Consider the following 15,575-nt stretch of genomic DNA (forward strand, 5'->3'; position numbering starts at 1 on the left):
AAGGCACCCGATTGGTTTGGAGAGATTGTCTCTGCTACTAGCAAAACTGGATGAGACATGCTCCTCCCCTTCCGAGGTAGTTCTGTTCCGAGCGGCTTTCGCCTTGGCATTCCATGGGGCTATGCGGGTGAGTGAACTCGTAGCGAGGAACAAGAAAGATATGGAGGGAGGCCTATGCAGGGATCACGTTCAAATACGGGGTGATTCTATGCTAGTCTCGATAGCCAGGTCCAAGACAGACCAGGATGCTATAGGGAGTAGTGTTGTTATGCAGCGCGCTCAAGGGAGCCCCAGTTGTCCGATAAGGTATGTGGAGGACTACCTGGCACAAAGGCCGGCAACATGGGGAGGGAGTCTGCTTAGACACAAGGATGGCACCCCGTTGACGAAAATTCAATTTCAGAGGGTGCTGACGCTTACGATTGCTGCGGCGGGCTTGAACTGGTGCGATTTTGGGACCCACTCATTCAGAATAGGGGCCGCTACTGAGGCTACGGCTCGGGGTCTGGGTGCGGAAGAAGTGAAACAGCTAGGCCGTTGGTCCTCGAACTGTTTCAAGAGGTATGTGCGACTGCACATGTTGTAAAAGACTGATGAAATGCACTCACGCTTGTTGTCTTGTTTGAATTACAGTTTCGCAAGCCTGTGACGCGGGGCGGAATTTGGGATCAACCCATCACCAGGGGACCAGCGGTCAAGGATCACCGACTGGAGAGCAAGTGGTATGGGTCTTGGGCCACTCATACGTGAGGCGTGCCGGGGACGTATTCATGGCAGGTGACGCGACTCACGCATCTGGGGAATACGGGTTCAGAGTAACCTTCCATGGGAAGGGAGGCCTCTGTTTTGACCAATTTCAATCGTTTGTGGAGGGACTCTTAGGGCGGCAAAGGTCACCGCCATCTATAATCATAGTACACTTGGGGGGCAACGACTTGGTAAGACTGGGAAGACGAGTGTTAGTGGAACACATTTTGTCGGCAGTCAGCTGGTTGGCTAAGAGGCTCCCGGGGTGCACAATTGCCTGGTCTCACATGATCCCCAGGAGAGTTTGGCGGGGGGGTTTCTCTGTGACGGCGTTGAACCACTCGGTAAAGAGGGTCAACAATAAAATTGGGAAATTGTTTCGCTCCGCGCATTTACAAAGCATTCCCCATGGGTGTATTCGGGGTGATCACTTTTACTTGAATGATGGGGTTCACCTGTCCAGGGCGGGGAATGATTTACTCATAGGAGACTTCATAGCATGGCTAGTGGGATTGAGGAGGCATGACCTTTAGGAGGTGTGGGGGGGCAGATAGTCGGTCAACTATCCGGCCTGTGGCGGTAAGGTCATGATCGGTGAGCAGTAATTTCAAGGTCCCTAGGGGGGGCGCCACCCAGAATGGATGGGAGCGCCCGGGGGGAGGCGGCCATTGGCCCCTCCCACGAGGAGGCGGCACCCACTACGGATGGGTCACCTAGGGGGAGACGGCCATAGGCCCCTCCCAGGGGGGAGACGGCTAGATGCCCCTCCTACGAATTTCCCGGGGGACGGATATCTGCTCCGGCGGAAGAGAGTGTGGGGAAGGGGGGGGGGGGGGGGGGGGGGGAGTCCACGCTGTCCTTCTTACAGATACCTCACACGGGAACTCGGACGACCTTTAAGATGGCATCGAGTGGAAGGGGGCCCCCACGACAAGGGAAGTTACAGTTGGCAACGAGGGTAAAGTCCTCTGCGCATGCGCCACTCACACCGTGAGGGCGGGAGTTTGGTAGTAGGGATCTGACACCGGTTAAGACCTTGCCGTTGGCCCTTAATGCTAGGATGTACAATTTTATTTTAGAATGTATGCATTTTCAGGATGCTAGACTCGGCTAGGAAACCTTTGTATTAGAGATCTGTTAAGGTTAGCCAAAGAACATGTCTTCATCAAAATGTAATGAAAGTAAAATTGTATATAATTTATGAAACGTTTTAATTTAATGTTTTAAATTTTGTTTCATATTTTAATAAATAGGGCCGGGGGGGGGGGAGGGGGGTAACTCCCCCCCGCCTTCCAAAAGCTCATACTTGTGTCTGTCTCCTCCCCTTGGGGAATTGGTGTTGGGAGAGGGTGGCAGGCATCCCGGCCATAACAATATTATACCTTACTCTACTAGTCAATCTATACTACTAACTTTTTTAACCACTTTCTAATGCTCTAATCACATACTACTAATAACTCTCCTATCTAATACTCACTATCTACAACTATAACTCTATACTACACATTCTACTACTCACTACAAGGCTCCCTAATACTCTCTCCTACTCACTCCGCTACACTTTACTACTCGTGCCTTAAAAAGAACACTTTACTACACTAAAATTAATACTCACTCTTTAATACTCACATTTTACAACTATCAATTACCTACTCTTACTTTACTACTCACACTTTAATACTCACACTTTTGTATTCCCTCTCTAAGACTCTCTATACTACTCCCTCTACTACTCGACTGCGTACACGACACATCTAATAATCCACACAAAATTCTACACTCTACCAACTGTATTAACAACTTGCTACTACTCTACTCACCCTCTACTAATAAATCTCCACTATATGCTACTCACTATTTACAACTAAAAATATATGCTACTCATTTTACTACTCCATACTACTATACTCACTAATACTCTCTACTACTCACTCCACTAATGACTCCACTATTAACTATTTACTACTCAATCTTTAGTATACACTCAAAAGTACTCCTAACTTTATACTCACACTTTAATACTCACTCATTGGTGATTGGTGGACATTGGTGTAGAGGGAGAATCTGGCAGATAAGTATTTGGTACAGATTTTCTGAAGGCTCTTAAAGTGATCAGCAGGACCTTAAACAAAATTATTTTATGAACGGGCAGCCAATGTAAGGGTCTTGAGGGCTGCCAAAGCCAATGATTTACAAGGCAGTTTTAGCACTAGACGCGCTGCTGCATGTTGCACCATAATACTGGTCTATTGGTTCCTGCAAGTAGGCTGTTGCAGTAGTCTAATCTGGATAGTATAAGAGCAACCCCCACTGTCTTCTTCGCTGAGAAGGGAATGGAGTCAAAGACCTTTCTAAGAGTTTCAATGAGGTTAAAGCACATCATGACAACTGCGAGAGCTTGTGGCCGAAATGAAAGGGAGGTATCAAATTTTACCCCAGGTTCTTAGCCACTTCCACTGTGTTAGGGGGGGCTGGAGAGTCACCTGGCCACCACTGGTTTGGCTTGAAGGGATTGTCCTTCCCTATTACAAGATATCCGTTTTATCAGTGTTACATTTAAGATGATTGCCCTTCATGCAACTAATAACCTCTGTGAGGCATAGCTTAAAGTTAACCTCTGCTTTATTATAGTCTTTGTCTAAAGACAGGATTAGTTGTGTGTCATCTGCGTAAGATGTAGTAGCAATAATAAAGGAGGATATTAATGAGATAAGCGGAGCAATGTAGATATTGAACGAGAGAGGGCTAAGGGATGAGCCCGGCAAACGCCTGAAGTGATGGAACGTTCAGTTGAAAGAAATGGTCCTAGGGCTACCGCTTGTCTACGGTTGCATTTAAGATGATTGCCCTTCATGCAACTAATAACCTCTGTGAGGGATAGCTTAAAGTTAACCTCTGCTTTATTATAGTCTTTGTCTAAAGACAGGATTAGTTGTGTGTCATCTGCGTAAGATGTAGTAGCAATAATAAAGGAGGATATTAATGAGATAAGCGGAGCAATGTAGATATTGAACGAGAGAGGGCTAAGGGAGGAGCCCTGCAAACGCCTGAAGTGATGGAACGTTTAGTTGAAAGAAATGGTCCTAGGGCTACCTCTTGTCTACGGTTAGTGAGAAATGATTTTAACCAGGCCAACACAGTGCCAGATATACCACAATCTTTTATCTGAGTTAGGAGAATATCCTGTGAAATGGTATCAACTGCAGCCGACGAGTCCAATAGGATCAGTCCGCATTTTTCCCTTTGTCCAAGGTGCATTTTAGAGTTTCCGCTGTTTCTAATAGAGCTGATTCAGTTGAATCATTAGGGCGAAATCCTGATTGGCAGGGATGCAGCATCTTGGCATTTTCAAGAAGGTTATTTAGCGGTCTATAGAACGGTCTTTCTGTGCTTTTTCCCAGAATAGGAAATAAAGAGATCGGGCAGAGGTTGGAAAGGGCGGATGAGTCCATAGACTGCTCTTTCTGAAGGGGTTGGACGATTGACTATTTCCATTCTGCTGGTACTGTTGCTGTGGCCAGGGAAGAGTTAACTACATTGTTAATTACTGGGTTGATGATCTCGATAATCTTATGGATTACTATTGGGTATGCATCGCAGGGAGAGCCAGTTTTACATGTCATTATGGCTTGATGTGACTGGTTAAGTGTGAATTTATCAAAGATCTGGAGGGATGGGCCAATATAGGTAGGATCGGGCTCAGAAACTGGGACCTGTATGTATGTGGCAGAAAATTCCTTTTGGACGGAGAGAATGTTTTGCTCAAAGAAGATAGAGATCTGATCGTACAACATATGTGATGGGGGAATTTCCTTAACCCCTTGCATGCTGATGACGAGCTGGGCTCGTCATGGCGTAGCCCGCTCGCACGCGGATGACGAGCCCAGCTCGTCATGTAACATGCGTTTTTAAAAAACTCAGCGTGCGAGCGGAATTCCGCCCGCACGCATGCGGTTAACTAACGTTTTAGGATGGGTGAAGGACTTTACTACTGTGTAAATTGTTTTCTGATCTGGTTGTGCCTCTAGAATCTTTTTTGAGAAGTACTCTTTTTTTGCAAGCTTGGTATGAAGGTGGCATTTTTTCCTATTAATTTTGAAGAGGTTGAGTTCTTCTAAAGAGCAAGCGCTTCTCCACCTTTGTTCCAGTTGTTTGAATTGAAGGTGGAGCTCTGTTAGAATGGGCGTGAACCAGGGTGCTTAGGTTTTGAGTTTTTTGTTGTTTAAGGGAGCTAGCTCATTGCTGGCCATGACCATGTGTGGAAGAGTTTGGTGTCTTTTGAGGTGTTTCCCGACAGCGTGGGGATGGTTGTGCTTGCCCGGTGTGACAATTCAATGTTGGAAACCATCCTAGCCCAATTGCAACTTGGTGGTGGATCAGAAGATTGTTTGGGGGAAAGATTTGGGGTTGGGGTGTTAATGCTCAAAGGGATTAACATGTGATCTGACCAGATTTGGGGAACTGGCGAGTTTACAGTTAGTAGGGGGAAATTGGAAAAGACTCCGTCAAGGGTGTGACCTGCCTGATGAGTGGGTGCCAGCACCAACTGATGAATTCCAAGGGTTTCTAGGATTTCTGAAAAGTTGTCTACTCCTGGTTCATGTTCATATACTAGGAGTAAAGAGGGATTTATAGGACTAGGTCGCCCTCCACTCAATCAGTCAAAAAACACAATAACCTAGTCCAAAAGGCAATAGTTTTTATATAAATCTGTGGGTATATATGGATTTGTCAAAGGATCATTCCAATCACACCTCTGAATGCAGCAATAGATGTCAGGCTCCAGATACTTGCCAAAGAAAAATAAAAGTAGCCAATCTCTGATGCGTCTAACACTAGACAACACAGTACAAACATTCAATAGAGAGACGACATTTGAAAAAAATGTGTGAATAGCTAGAAGACACCTCACGGGCGCACCACCAATGGGGCCCCTGGTTGGTACTCACCAGGGTGGCCCTGTTATCATCGGTGTCAACTAGCTTAACGTAAACGTGTCCGACTCCCAAAAGTAAAAGACAGTGAATGGTGCAGTGTATACAAACTTATATGTGACAAGGACTAACAACGTTCAACATATAACACAACAATTACTGTGCATACAAGAATAGGAACCTTTTTATTTGTATTCTCTTGTCTGCCAACTGTAAACATATATATAAAAAAAGGAGAGAAGCGAATACTACCTATCGATTCGCTTTCAACTCGCTGCCGACATGTTTCATTGCCTTGGTAAAGATTCAGGCAATTTCTTCAGGGCAATATGTTTATGAAAAGCCACTGCCAGCAAATACTGTGTTTAGGGTGCTGGCTTACAGCTTTGACTTTCATACCGTTATGGCCACGTCTTTAAAAGTCAAGGACCCACTCCCAGTCGGTAAGTGTGGTCTTTCCTCCCTTAAAAGTTTATCAGTGGAGAATGCTTGAACGGCGTCTTCTCAGCACCGGATTTGTACTGTGTTGTCTAGTGTTAGACGCATCAGAGATTGGCTACTTTTATTTTTCTTTGGCAAGTATCTGGAGCCTGACACCTATTGCTGCATTCAGAGGTGTGATTGGAATGATCCTTTGACAAATCCATATATACCCACAGATTTATATAAAAACTATTGCCTTTTGGACTAGGTTATTGTGTACTCCTGGTTCATACCTGCACTCTAAATGGAGATTAAAGTCCCCTAACAGTGTAAAATTAGATTACCGGAGCGTGAGATGGCCTAATGTTTCTCCTAGGCTTTCCAGAAAATCCAGGCTGGTGCACTCTGGGTGGGGAATCAGTGCACCCGTAAAGGACATAGAGCCATTTAGTTTAAAAGAAAAGCCCAAACTTTCAGTCCCTTTCAGGGTGGGAAGCTCAAAATGTGTACATTGGAAGATATCCCGGAAGATAATGGCTATTCCTCCTCTTCTTGTTTTGTTTCCGTCTCGTCTACAGATAGTACAGTTGTGGGGGAGTGCTAATGCAATGTCGGGATTGCACCATTCCTTAAGCCATATTTCAATGATAAAAAGAAAGTCGAATTGTAACTTGACAATCATTTCTTTGATGTCTAATGAGTGTTTGCACAGAGAGTACACATTGATGAACCCCCCCTTTAACTGTTTATTCAGTGAAGTGCCAGTCAATGTTTTGGGTCTAGTTTCTGTGAAATTGAATTCCTTTTTACATTTGTGACATGTTGGTGGGTTTCTAATTTTGCAAGGTACCAAACCGCATTCACAAATCACTCCCGTGTAGAATTGGTTTAAAAATTCTACTGTCAATCCAGGCCCTAGGGGAGATCGGGCAGCATGTCTGGTGCTGGGCGCGTTCCAGACGCGGACGGGCTTGCCTTAGGCGCGCCCGCTGCACACGTCTGTGTTGGCAGGCTCATTAAATACAGGAGCCTGCCAACCACTAGAAAGCTAGAGCCCAAAGATGGCGGCTAGTAAAGGGGCCTTTCTCCTCCTGGAAATGCAAGCCCTGCAATGTTCTGTGAAAGTAATTTAAAAGGGGAGCTGAGCTTTGGACAATGTGTACATCTGCAGGATCTGACCCAGCCCTCCCTCCCTCATCCCCACCAGGTGTGTGTCCTATGGGTGGGCTGGGGAGGGGAACCAGCTTATGGTTATCAAAATTTGACCAAATCTGGGTTCTCAGCCTGCTAAAATTAAGAGAGGAATTTATCAGGTCTCCTGTGTGTGCAACTTGGTAGTTTGTTTATCCTCAGTCAGGTCACTCTAATTGGACGGCTTACACCGCCTAGTTGAAATGTGGGCGGGAGTCCTATTTCCAGGTACTGGAATATTAAACCAGCCTGTTCTGGACTGGATCTTGTTTGTCATATTCATCTTCCAAACTCCAAGGGTGAACTATTTCAGTCGAGGCATGTCTAAGGGAGCCTGCCATGGGAGTTTGTCGTTTACCCTCAGCGAGTACATCAAACCAGTTTGATGTTGTAAAGCCAAACATACCTTGCGTACTAGCAGGAATGTTTGGTGCAGACCATGCTGAACTGTTGCAAGGAGAATCAATCTGATGCCCAACAAGGAAGCACAAAGGACTTTGACTCAGCTGACCCCAGGGCGGAGAGGGGTCTCTCCAGGGCCAGTGCCTTTGCCCCCATTATACCCACCGAGGACTAATTAGGGGAAAAAGAACCTGGATTCCACTTCCACCTGGTTGCCTTTCAAAGGGCCAGGAGTCCAGACTGATTTGCATATGGCTGGTCCCAAATTGAGATGGCATGGTGTGCAAAATAACGATGAAATGGGATACGGCACGAGTAATTGCCAGCAGCTGAGAGTAATTGAAGCGTTCCATCCATCACTTTCTAATATACTTTTGCTCCTCCTGATCTTGGCAAATTTCCATGGGGAGGGCCAAGCTCCTGTCTGATAGCACAAAGTGGATTCTTTTTTTTTTTTTTTTTTTTTTTTTTTTTTAATGATTCCCTTTCTTTTAAAGCGGTGTGGATGGGTACTCCTTCCTATTCTGATTTCTCCCCTCAGCTGCCTTGCTTCCCTGATGGCTGCATAGGGCGCATTGCCTGCCCCATGCCTTGTGAGGGTGGGTCACGCTGACCTGTGAACTCCCCTTTCATGCTCACTTCAGGCTAAGGGAAAATGCAGGAGTTCCCACCTGTGGGAAGGAGCAAAAAGGTAGTTGCTTCAACTGCAGCAGAAGAGAATCTGCTGGCATCTGCGCAGCACAGGAGCAGGAAGGCAGGGACTTCCCCCCCCCTGCTGTCCAAAATGAATAATCTAGGCTGTGGTTGCCCAATGGGGAACAGGAGAACCCTGGAAAAAAAAGTATGAAAAGAAAAAATGCTCACAGCATGAAGCCTCACAGTGCAAACACTGTCTGATGTCTTATCTTATAGGTTTTTCATAGGAATGGGGGAGGCACACCCATAATGCTCCCCGAGGATCTTATTTGCATATAGATTGACCTCTGTGGTGCCCCAGACTGGGCAGGAACACCACCAACATGACAAATGTACTGCGAGGGGTGTCAGGAAGTCTAGCAGCACCGTGAAATGTTTCCTGCAAAAACTTGCCCTATGCTTCCGGGCTTACTGACAGCAGAACTCAAGTAGGGATTTACCGTTAATTTACGCCTAGAGGTGGACTTTTTACTCTTAAGGCTTGGAAGTGCATGAATCCCATGGCCTGTTTTACAAAAGTTCCCTGGGGGTGCAACAGGTGTTTGCGCCCACTTTTTGTGCCCTGGGGCATTTTGGTATTACGGAAGGAGCCACAGAGGTGTGTGTGGCCCCTTCTGTATTACAGATAGCGCTGGTGCACAATAAAGGGCATCCCCTCATTTCCATGGGGGTATGACCCACCCAAATGAGGGAATCTCTTTGCCTCTGCACCCGCTGCGCATTAGGGACAAGGGTGCAGAGAAAAGCTCCTTTAGGAGCAGAACTGAAATTGTGCCACAAAAAGGTGGTGCACTTTTACTGCACTTCCTAAAGGCAGACCTATGGAGGGAAAAAGGGGATCCAATGGACGACCCACACATCCCCTTGCAGGTGGGTCTTATAAACAAGTCCGAAAACAATAACTACCTGCAAAGTGGGAATGAGTGGAAGTACTGCACACAGCACTAGGCAAATTACCCATTCACTCTATGGTGGAAACATGAGGCAGTAGTGCTTAGCACAAGTATGCAAGGATAACCATGCAGCTATTACTGGGCATATGTCCGCAACCAAAACATATCTGGAGAGGGGTGGGAGGATGCCATAACCCTAGTAGAATGGGCATGAATGCAGTCCAGAGGAAATTCCTTGTCAGGACAGAACCGATCTTAGTACAGCGACTAGCACAAGGCAAAATGGTGCCTTTGGTCACCACCACCTTCTTAACTCCACACCACACATCTGAAGTCCAGTCTACGCAGCGACTACTCCTCCACAGCTGGTTGTGGAGTATGGAATAAAGATGGAAGGGTGCTAGACTGGGCCATATGAAATGCAGAAACCACATTGTGGATGAAGGATGGGCAGGTGCAAAGTACTAGCTAATCTGGGTAGAAAATGTAGAAGATGGGCTGAGGTTTTTCAACTCTACATGCCGAGAAGTTCTTGCCACCAACAGTGCCATAATCTGGGTAAGTGGAACCAGGGAACCATGGATCACTACGAATAGGGATGCCATCAAGAAAGTCAATACAGGACTCATTTCAGTGAAGAATAAACTGAAAAAGATTAAATAAATAAAGCAAACCTTTTAGAAAATGTGCCACTAGTGGTGATCTGAACAGGGACGCTTAATCAGAACGACAAGAAAGGAGACGGGCTACTAGATAAGCCATACCTGTGGCCAAGGCCAGACACTGCTGTGCAAGAGACCACGCAAAGCACAAGCCATCAGACAATTGAGATATAATGGGACAGAAAGCTTCCGGGTCAGTGCTGGATAAACTTGTTCCAGAGAACAGGCTTCCTTCATTATTTCTGCAACCTCAACCGGAAGGCAAAAGAAGTCTGAGGTACCGTTCAACCCGTACGCATGTACTAGCAATATTTGACGATTGAGGTGAAGTGCCTGACCACCTTGCCAAGAGAACGAATATCTGCTCTGCAGGAGAGTGGACAAAGCAGCTGAGTACCAACAGATTAGCATACCACCAGATTCCCTGTGTCCAGCTTGGGCAGTCTGATCAGGTGACTGTGATCCTACTGCACCTTCCACGGTACTTTAGACCGAGGCAGAACTGGCAGAAATGTGTTCAGCAGGCCCAGCAACTCTTTCCCCGGGTAATCATTTAGAGGGAAGTGTATGGGAAATATCTGAGGACACACTCCGTTTCAGGCTGTGGCAAACAGATCCGCAAATGTGTCCTCAAATCTGGAGCGGATGACCTCTGCCACTAGGGGTGCAGCTCCCCCTCATACACTTCCAGTGAGAGACCGAGAGCATCTGCCCTCATACAGAAGGAGCCTGCGAGAAGACTCACTATCAGAAAAATTCCCTATCCCTGCGCCCATGTATACAGTGAAATGACCTCCCAACAGATTTCACAATGTCTTAATTCCAAAACAGTCTGCCTGCAGCTTGAGCACAATTATGTGAAGGCATGGCTCTGACATAGACCAAAAGCCATGTACCGTCCTGTTGCTCAAATGGGAACCACAGCCCAATAGAGACCACAGTAACCGGAGACTCCATGAAGTTGAGTGGACGGGACAAGCCACCAGTACACATCCAGATGAACAGACTGGGAGATCTGCACTCCGGCTGTGTGACTCATGAAGCTGAAGACCCTGACCCCAGGATCCACAGAAGGGCCCTAATCTACCACCTAGTGTGTGGCACGCATGTATGACGCTACAACGCATACATTTACAATGCATGCCTTTACAACGCAGTTTTTACAACGCAACATCCTTTACAACGCATTCCTTTACATTGCATTTTCTGAAACAACCTTTACACAGCATTCCATTATATTGCATTATACCTTTACAACGCATACCATTACACCGCATTTAAGGTGGTAAGTGTTAGATAGTATAGGGGTAATAATTACTATTCGAACTCCAGTAAGTGCAACAGTAGGGTAGGTGTTGGATAGTGTAGGGGTAAAAATTACTATTCTAACTTCAGTGAGTGCAACAGTAGGATAAGTGTTCGATAGTGTAAGGGTACCATGCATTGTAATGATTTGCGATGTAATGCCTGCGTTGTAGTGACATGCAATGTAATGACATGCTATGTAGAGGATGTTGCGATGTAATGACTGCTATGTAAAGGTAGTGCGATGTAATGACTGTTGTAAAAAAAAATTCCCGTGTGGCACCAACAGGATGCATGAGACCAAGCAGATGCAAGACCTGTAGAACCAGAAACTTGGAATTATCTCCCAAATATCCATATCGCTCTAAGGAAGAGGAAAGGCTTATGGGCAGGCAGTGTCCTGTACCTCCCGGAAGTGGCACCTTGTGGTTCCACACCACAGTTGTTCTGCTCCAGTAACAACGTGCGGAGCGTAAACAAGCACCACCCCTGTTTGCTAAGGTCCATTCCTTTTTGATCCGGAACTCACGCTCATCTCTCAGACACATCGATATTTCAACAAAATTCTAAAGTGCGTAAGGGGTGTCATCACCTACAATGACAGGTTTCAAGCCCTGTAGGGACTGTCGCAAACAAAATGTCTCGGATGGATCTCCATCAGATGTGCCGGTGGTGCCAAGGCCTGTGGCAACTGTGTTGATGAACACTACAGCCATCAGGGAACGTGCTGTGAAACTATGTTGTGAAGCATGAGGTGGCTCCCCATAAGTACAAATCCAGGTTCTGCTATGCATGCAAAACCCGCTCTCAACCCAGCTCCCAGAGTTGAAGTCGCTCTAGAGGTCGGTCTTTGTCATGCTCCAAATCCTCAGGTAAGCGTACTAAAGATAAGTTGAAACGGGATACCGCTTCTTCACAACATTTTCACCTGAGCACCAACCCTCGCAAGCTTACTCCCAAAGTTGACTGACTTCAGAGCCAATCGCGCAGCTGGTTCTGGCACAACCAAAGATTGTAGGGCCTTCGGCCATGCCACAGCACAGAGTTCTGCGCAGTCAATCTCTGGCTCTTTGGATCACTGCGGACTTTCTCTGGATTGCCATCAGGCCCCCACGGAGCTCAGAGGCCTTCCATTTGAGATACCACCAGCAGCTGCACCCTCCACACTTGTTTTGACTCTCTCAATTTATCTCTATTCCAAAAGATGTACAGATCCGGTGCTCTGGCTAGCAGCTCAAACATTTCATATGCAAACTCCTCCATGAAGCATAAACAGGAACTATCACTGTACAGTGCGCTCTCTGCTCTTGATGAGGATAGCCCGCTGTCAAACAGTGCTACTACTGTTTCTTTATCCTATTCAGTAGTTCCCGCACCGCCTCTCACCCCGGCTATGCAGGATGGTAACGTTAGGGGGCAATGGCTGCATTGAGATGCAGAAATCCGGAGATATCCCAGGGGGTGGTTGGGCTGCAGAGGAGGAAGTAGTCGCTGATTAGGTGGTAGCTGACACTCTGCATTGCAGATAGTCAGTGGTTGTAAGGTGGCAATAGCGTTCGCACAGATACTGGACCCATGAACCGCTTCACTCGCTAGGTTGCCACCAACGCTACTCCTTTCAGGAATTATTTTGGATGGAGTTTTACCTACTTGCAACTTGACCCAGAGGGTGACTTGAAATGCTGGTCAATCTTTTTCTATGTCTTTTATGAAGGCCATGGGGCGTTTAGGAAGGGGCTCAATTGAGGTAGAAGGTCCACAGTGGATGCTTCTTAATGAGGCAAGGCATCTATACTTTGGAAGTGTCCAATTTCGTTCACAGAGGGAGCCCTCCTCGTGGATTTATCCTTGCTGCACTAAAGGGATTTGGCTTTCCTGGTGCGTCAATAGTTTAGCAGAAACTTTGCAGAAACATTTATATGGGTTCCCTTATGATTAGGGAACAGGCAATGTATGCATTTGCCATTAGGTTCATTCACAAACAGCAATTTTTTCTTCTTTTTCAACACAGTGGCATATGGCTTTACTTTCTTAGGAGAGTCAGTGATGGTGCACAATCCCTCTACCTTAGCAGTTTAAACGCGAAAATAATTGAGACACATTTCAAAGCAAGGCGTAACTTTATCTCATCCTCTTAAATCACACTCTGGTTGCCAGATCAGAATTTATCATTATGTTTGTGAGAATTCCCTCCAGCTATCCTCAGCAGTGGAACATTTTTTTCACTTATTGTGACTTCTATTACGCAGGTTCCGAATGAGGCGGACTTGATTGGGAGCATTGAAAGTGTTGTATTTAGCACATAAAACCTCCGGAAGGTGCACCTATTGCAATCTGAGAGCCTAAATGATGTGATCTATTATCTGAAAAGATAGTAAATTCGTAGAAACAATAGTTCAATTAATTAATTATACAGTGCTACTCCAATCCTGGAAAGCTTAGTTACTGTCAACATGAGCAAACTGCTCTTTGAACCTATGTTTGCAATGAAATGTGGGACATACATTTTCAGAAGTGATTAGATTTAAAAGCAGTAGGACCTCAACCCATATAGAAATTAACTGGCCAACAGATAGTAATCGACACTGTGGATGTTTCCAACTGGCCCTCTAGGGTACCCAAGGTGCATGAGAGGGGTTGTTACCATTGATATTATCTGTATCAATAAACTAAATATCTCCCATCTAGGAAAAAGAAACGCACATTATGTATGAAGGTGCGATGAAAGAAAAAAAAAATCAGTTACAAAAATGATATATAGATATATATATACATTGTCGCTGTCGTTTTAAATATGCAGTATTTCCTTGCTGCCTATGAATGAACTGATAACAGCTGCTCCCATGAGATATTCTGAGCTAGAAATGTCCTCATTTATGTCTATGACACGTCATGTGATCAAGCCTCGTTGGTGGAGGCGAAACGAGTCATGGCGGTTTGCGGGCTGAAAACTCTGCACAAATAAAGCTCTGAGAAAAAGCACAGAAATGGTGGTTCTGCTCTTTCGTTATTCAGCCTCTTTTGAAAGGAAGCATTTGTGAATGACGATTTCCCAAATCTAATAGTACCTGGAAGCCTCCCGGGTGAGAGCATAACTCCTCTTCGATTTTGGGCAAGAAACGTCAGGAAGCTGAGATTCCGTGAACCGGAATTGGAAACTTGACTCCGGTCAGAGGAAGCCGTGAGAGCCCCTGCGAGTGAGCACATGTCCATCTGGGATTGGAGGAGCTGACGCTACCGGAGCAAAATTGAGGTATGCGGGCAGCCTGATCCGGGTAAGACAGCTAACGTACAGCGCAGTGAAGAGTGTGCACGGTGATAACGTGGGGAATTTTGAGCACGTAGGTCATCGGTTTCTCAGTGAACTGCATGAGAAAGCCATTAAGAGCAATGTCCGCCGCCGTGTTGAGACACAGGGAACAGGCTGCCGAATCAGTTTTTGATACCCCGGCTGGGGGGGGGACTCTGCCTCTATCTCCCAACAACCAGGAAACACAAACCCTACGACTAGAGATTTATTTCGAAAACTGGAGAAACTCACCAAAAAAGAACAAGCAAAATGGTGGGAAAATAAATCTTACACGTTATCTTGAAGTGGGACAAGTTCCCAGGGGTCTCCGCATAACGCTTGCACCAAGTTATGAAAGCCCGGATCCATTGATGTTAGAGGAATGGGCCACGGCAAATCTGGAGTCTTCTGCGAAACTCATGAGGATTCTGGTTAAATATGCGGAGAACGATGGAGTGAAGCTCCAAACTGAAATAAAAAATGTGGAGGTAGAATTGGAAAATGTCGAAATTGATGATAACATTAAAAAAATGAGGGAAGACATGTTATTACGGCTGGCAAAGGAGGAGGACATAGTAAAAAAGCGAAAAGCCTTTAAGTTTGAACGTGATAGATTGGACTACCTGAATGGACACATTTTTACTTTTGCCCAAAGATATGATGGCATCAAAGCACGAATCAGCAAATCGGGGCAGAAACCACGGGGAACAATATCGGCGTCTGCCTCATCAACTGATTTAAGCTCGACAGCGGAGAGTGAGGCAGAGGGGGATCCCTCTAAAACTCAGAGATTGGGGTTTACCAAACTCACCCCCGCGCAGGAAGTGAGCTGCTTGTGTGAAAATCGCAGGGACACCCTGAGGCCGAGGGTTCTCTTAAAGTCCTCTTAAAGCAACAAAGGGCAAACCACAAGCGGCTCGAACTGCGGCAGTGCCACAAAAATAGGTGGAGAGAAAAAGACCAATCGAGGCAAATGGAACAAACAACGGGGGCAGACCCCAGAGCCCCATAAATAATCAATCTGACGAATATT

The 15,575-nt window shown here is 46.0% G+C and overlaps 1 protein-coding gene across 1 annotated transcript in view; it reads left to right on the forward strand.

Moving 5' to 3' along the window:
- Nucleotides 1-13,559, forward strand: part of LOC147684599 (uncharacterized) — a 37,757-nt gene extending 24,198 nt beyond the window's left edge. The window contains exon 7 of the mRNA XM_086939719.1: nt 13,503-13,559. Coding sequence (XP_086795845.1) covers nt 13,503-13,559 — 57 coding nt within the window. The remainder of the gene's footprint in view (nt 1-13,502) is intronic.
- Nucleotides 13,560-15,575: the final 2,016 nt, after the last annotated feature.

Source organism: Lissotriton vulgaris, chromosome 10 (assembly GCF_964263255.1).
Source record: "Lissotriton vulgaris chromosome 10, aLisVul1.2, whole genome shotgun sequence".
NCBI classification, from domain to species: domain Eukaryota; kingdom Metazoa; phylum Chordata; class Amphibia; order Caudata; family Salamandridae; genus Lissotriton; species Lissotriton vulgaris.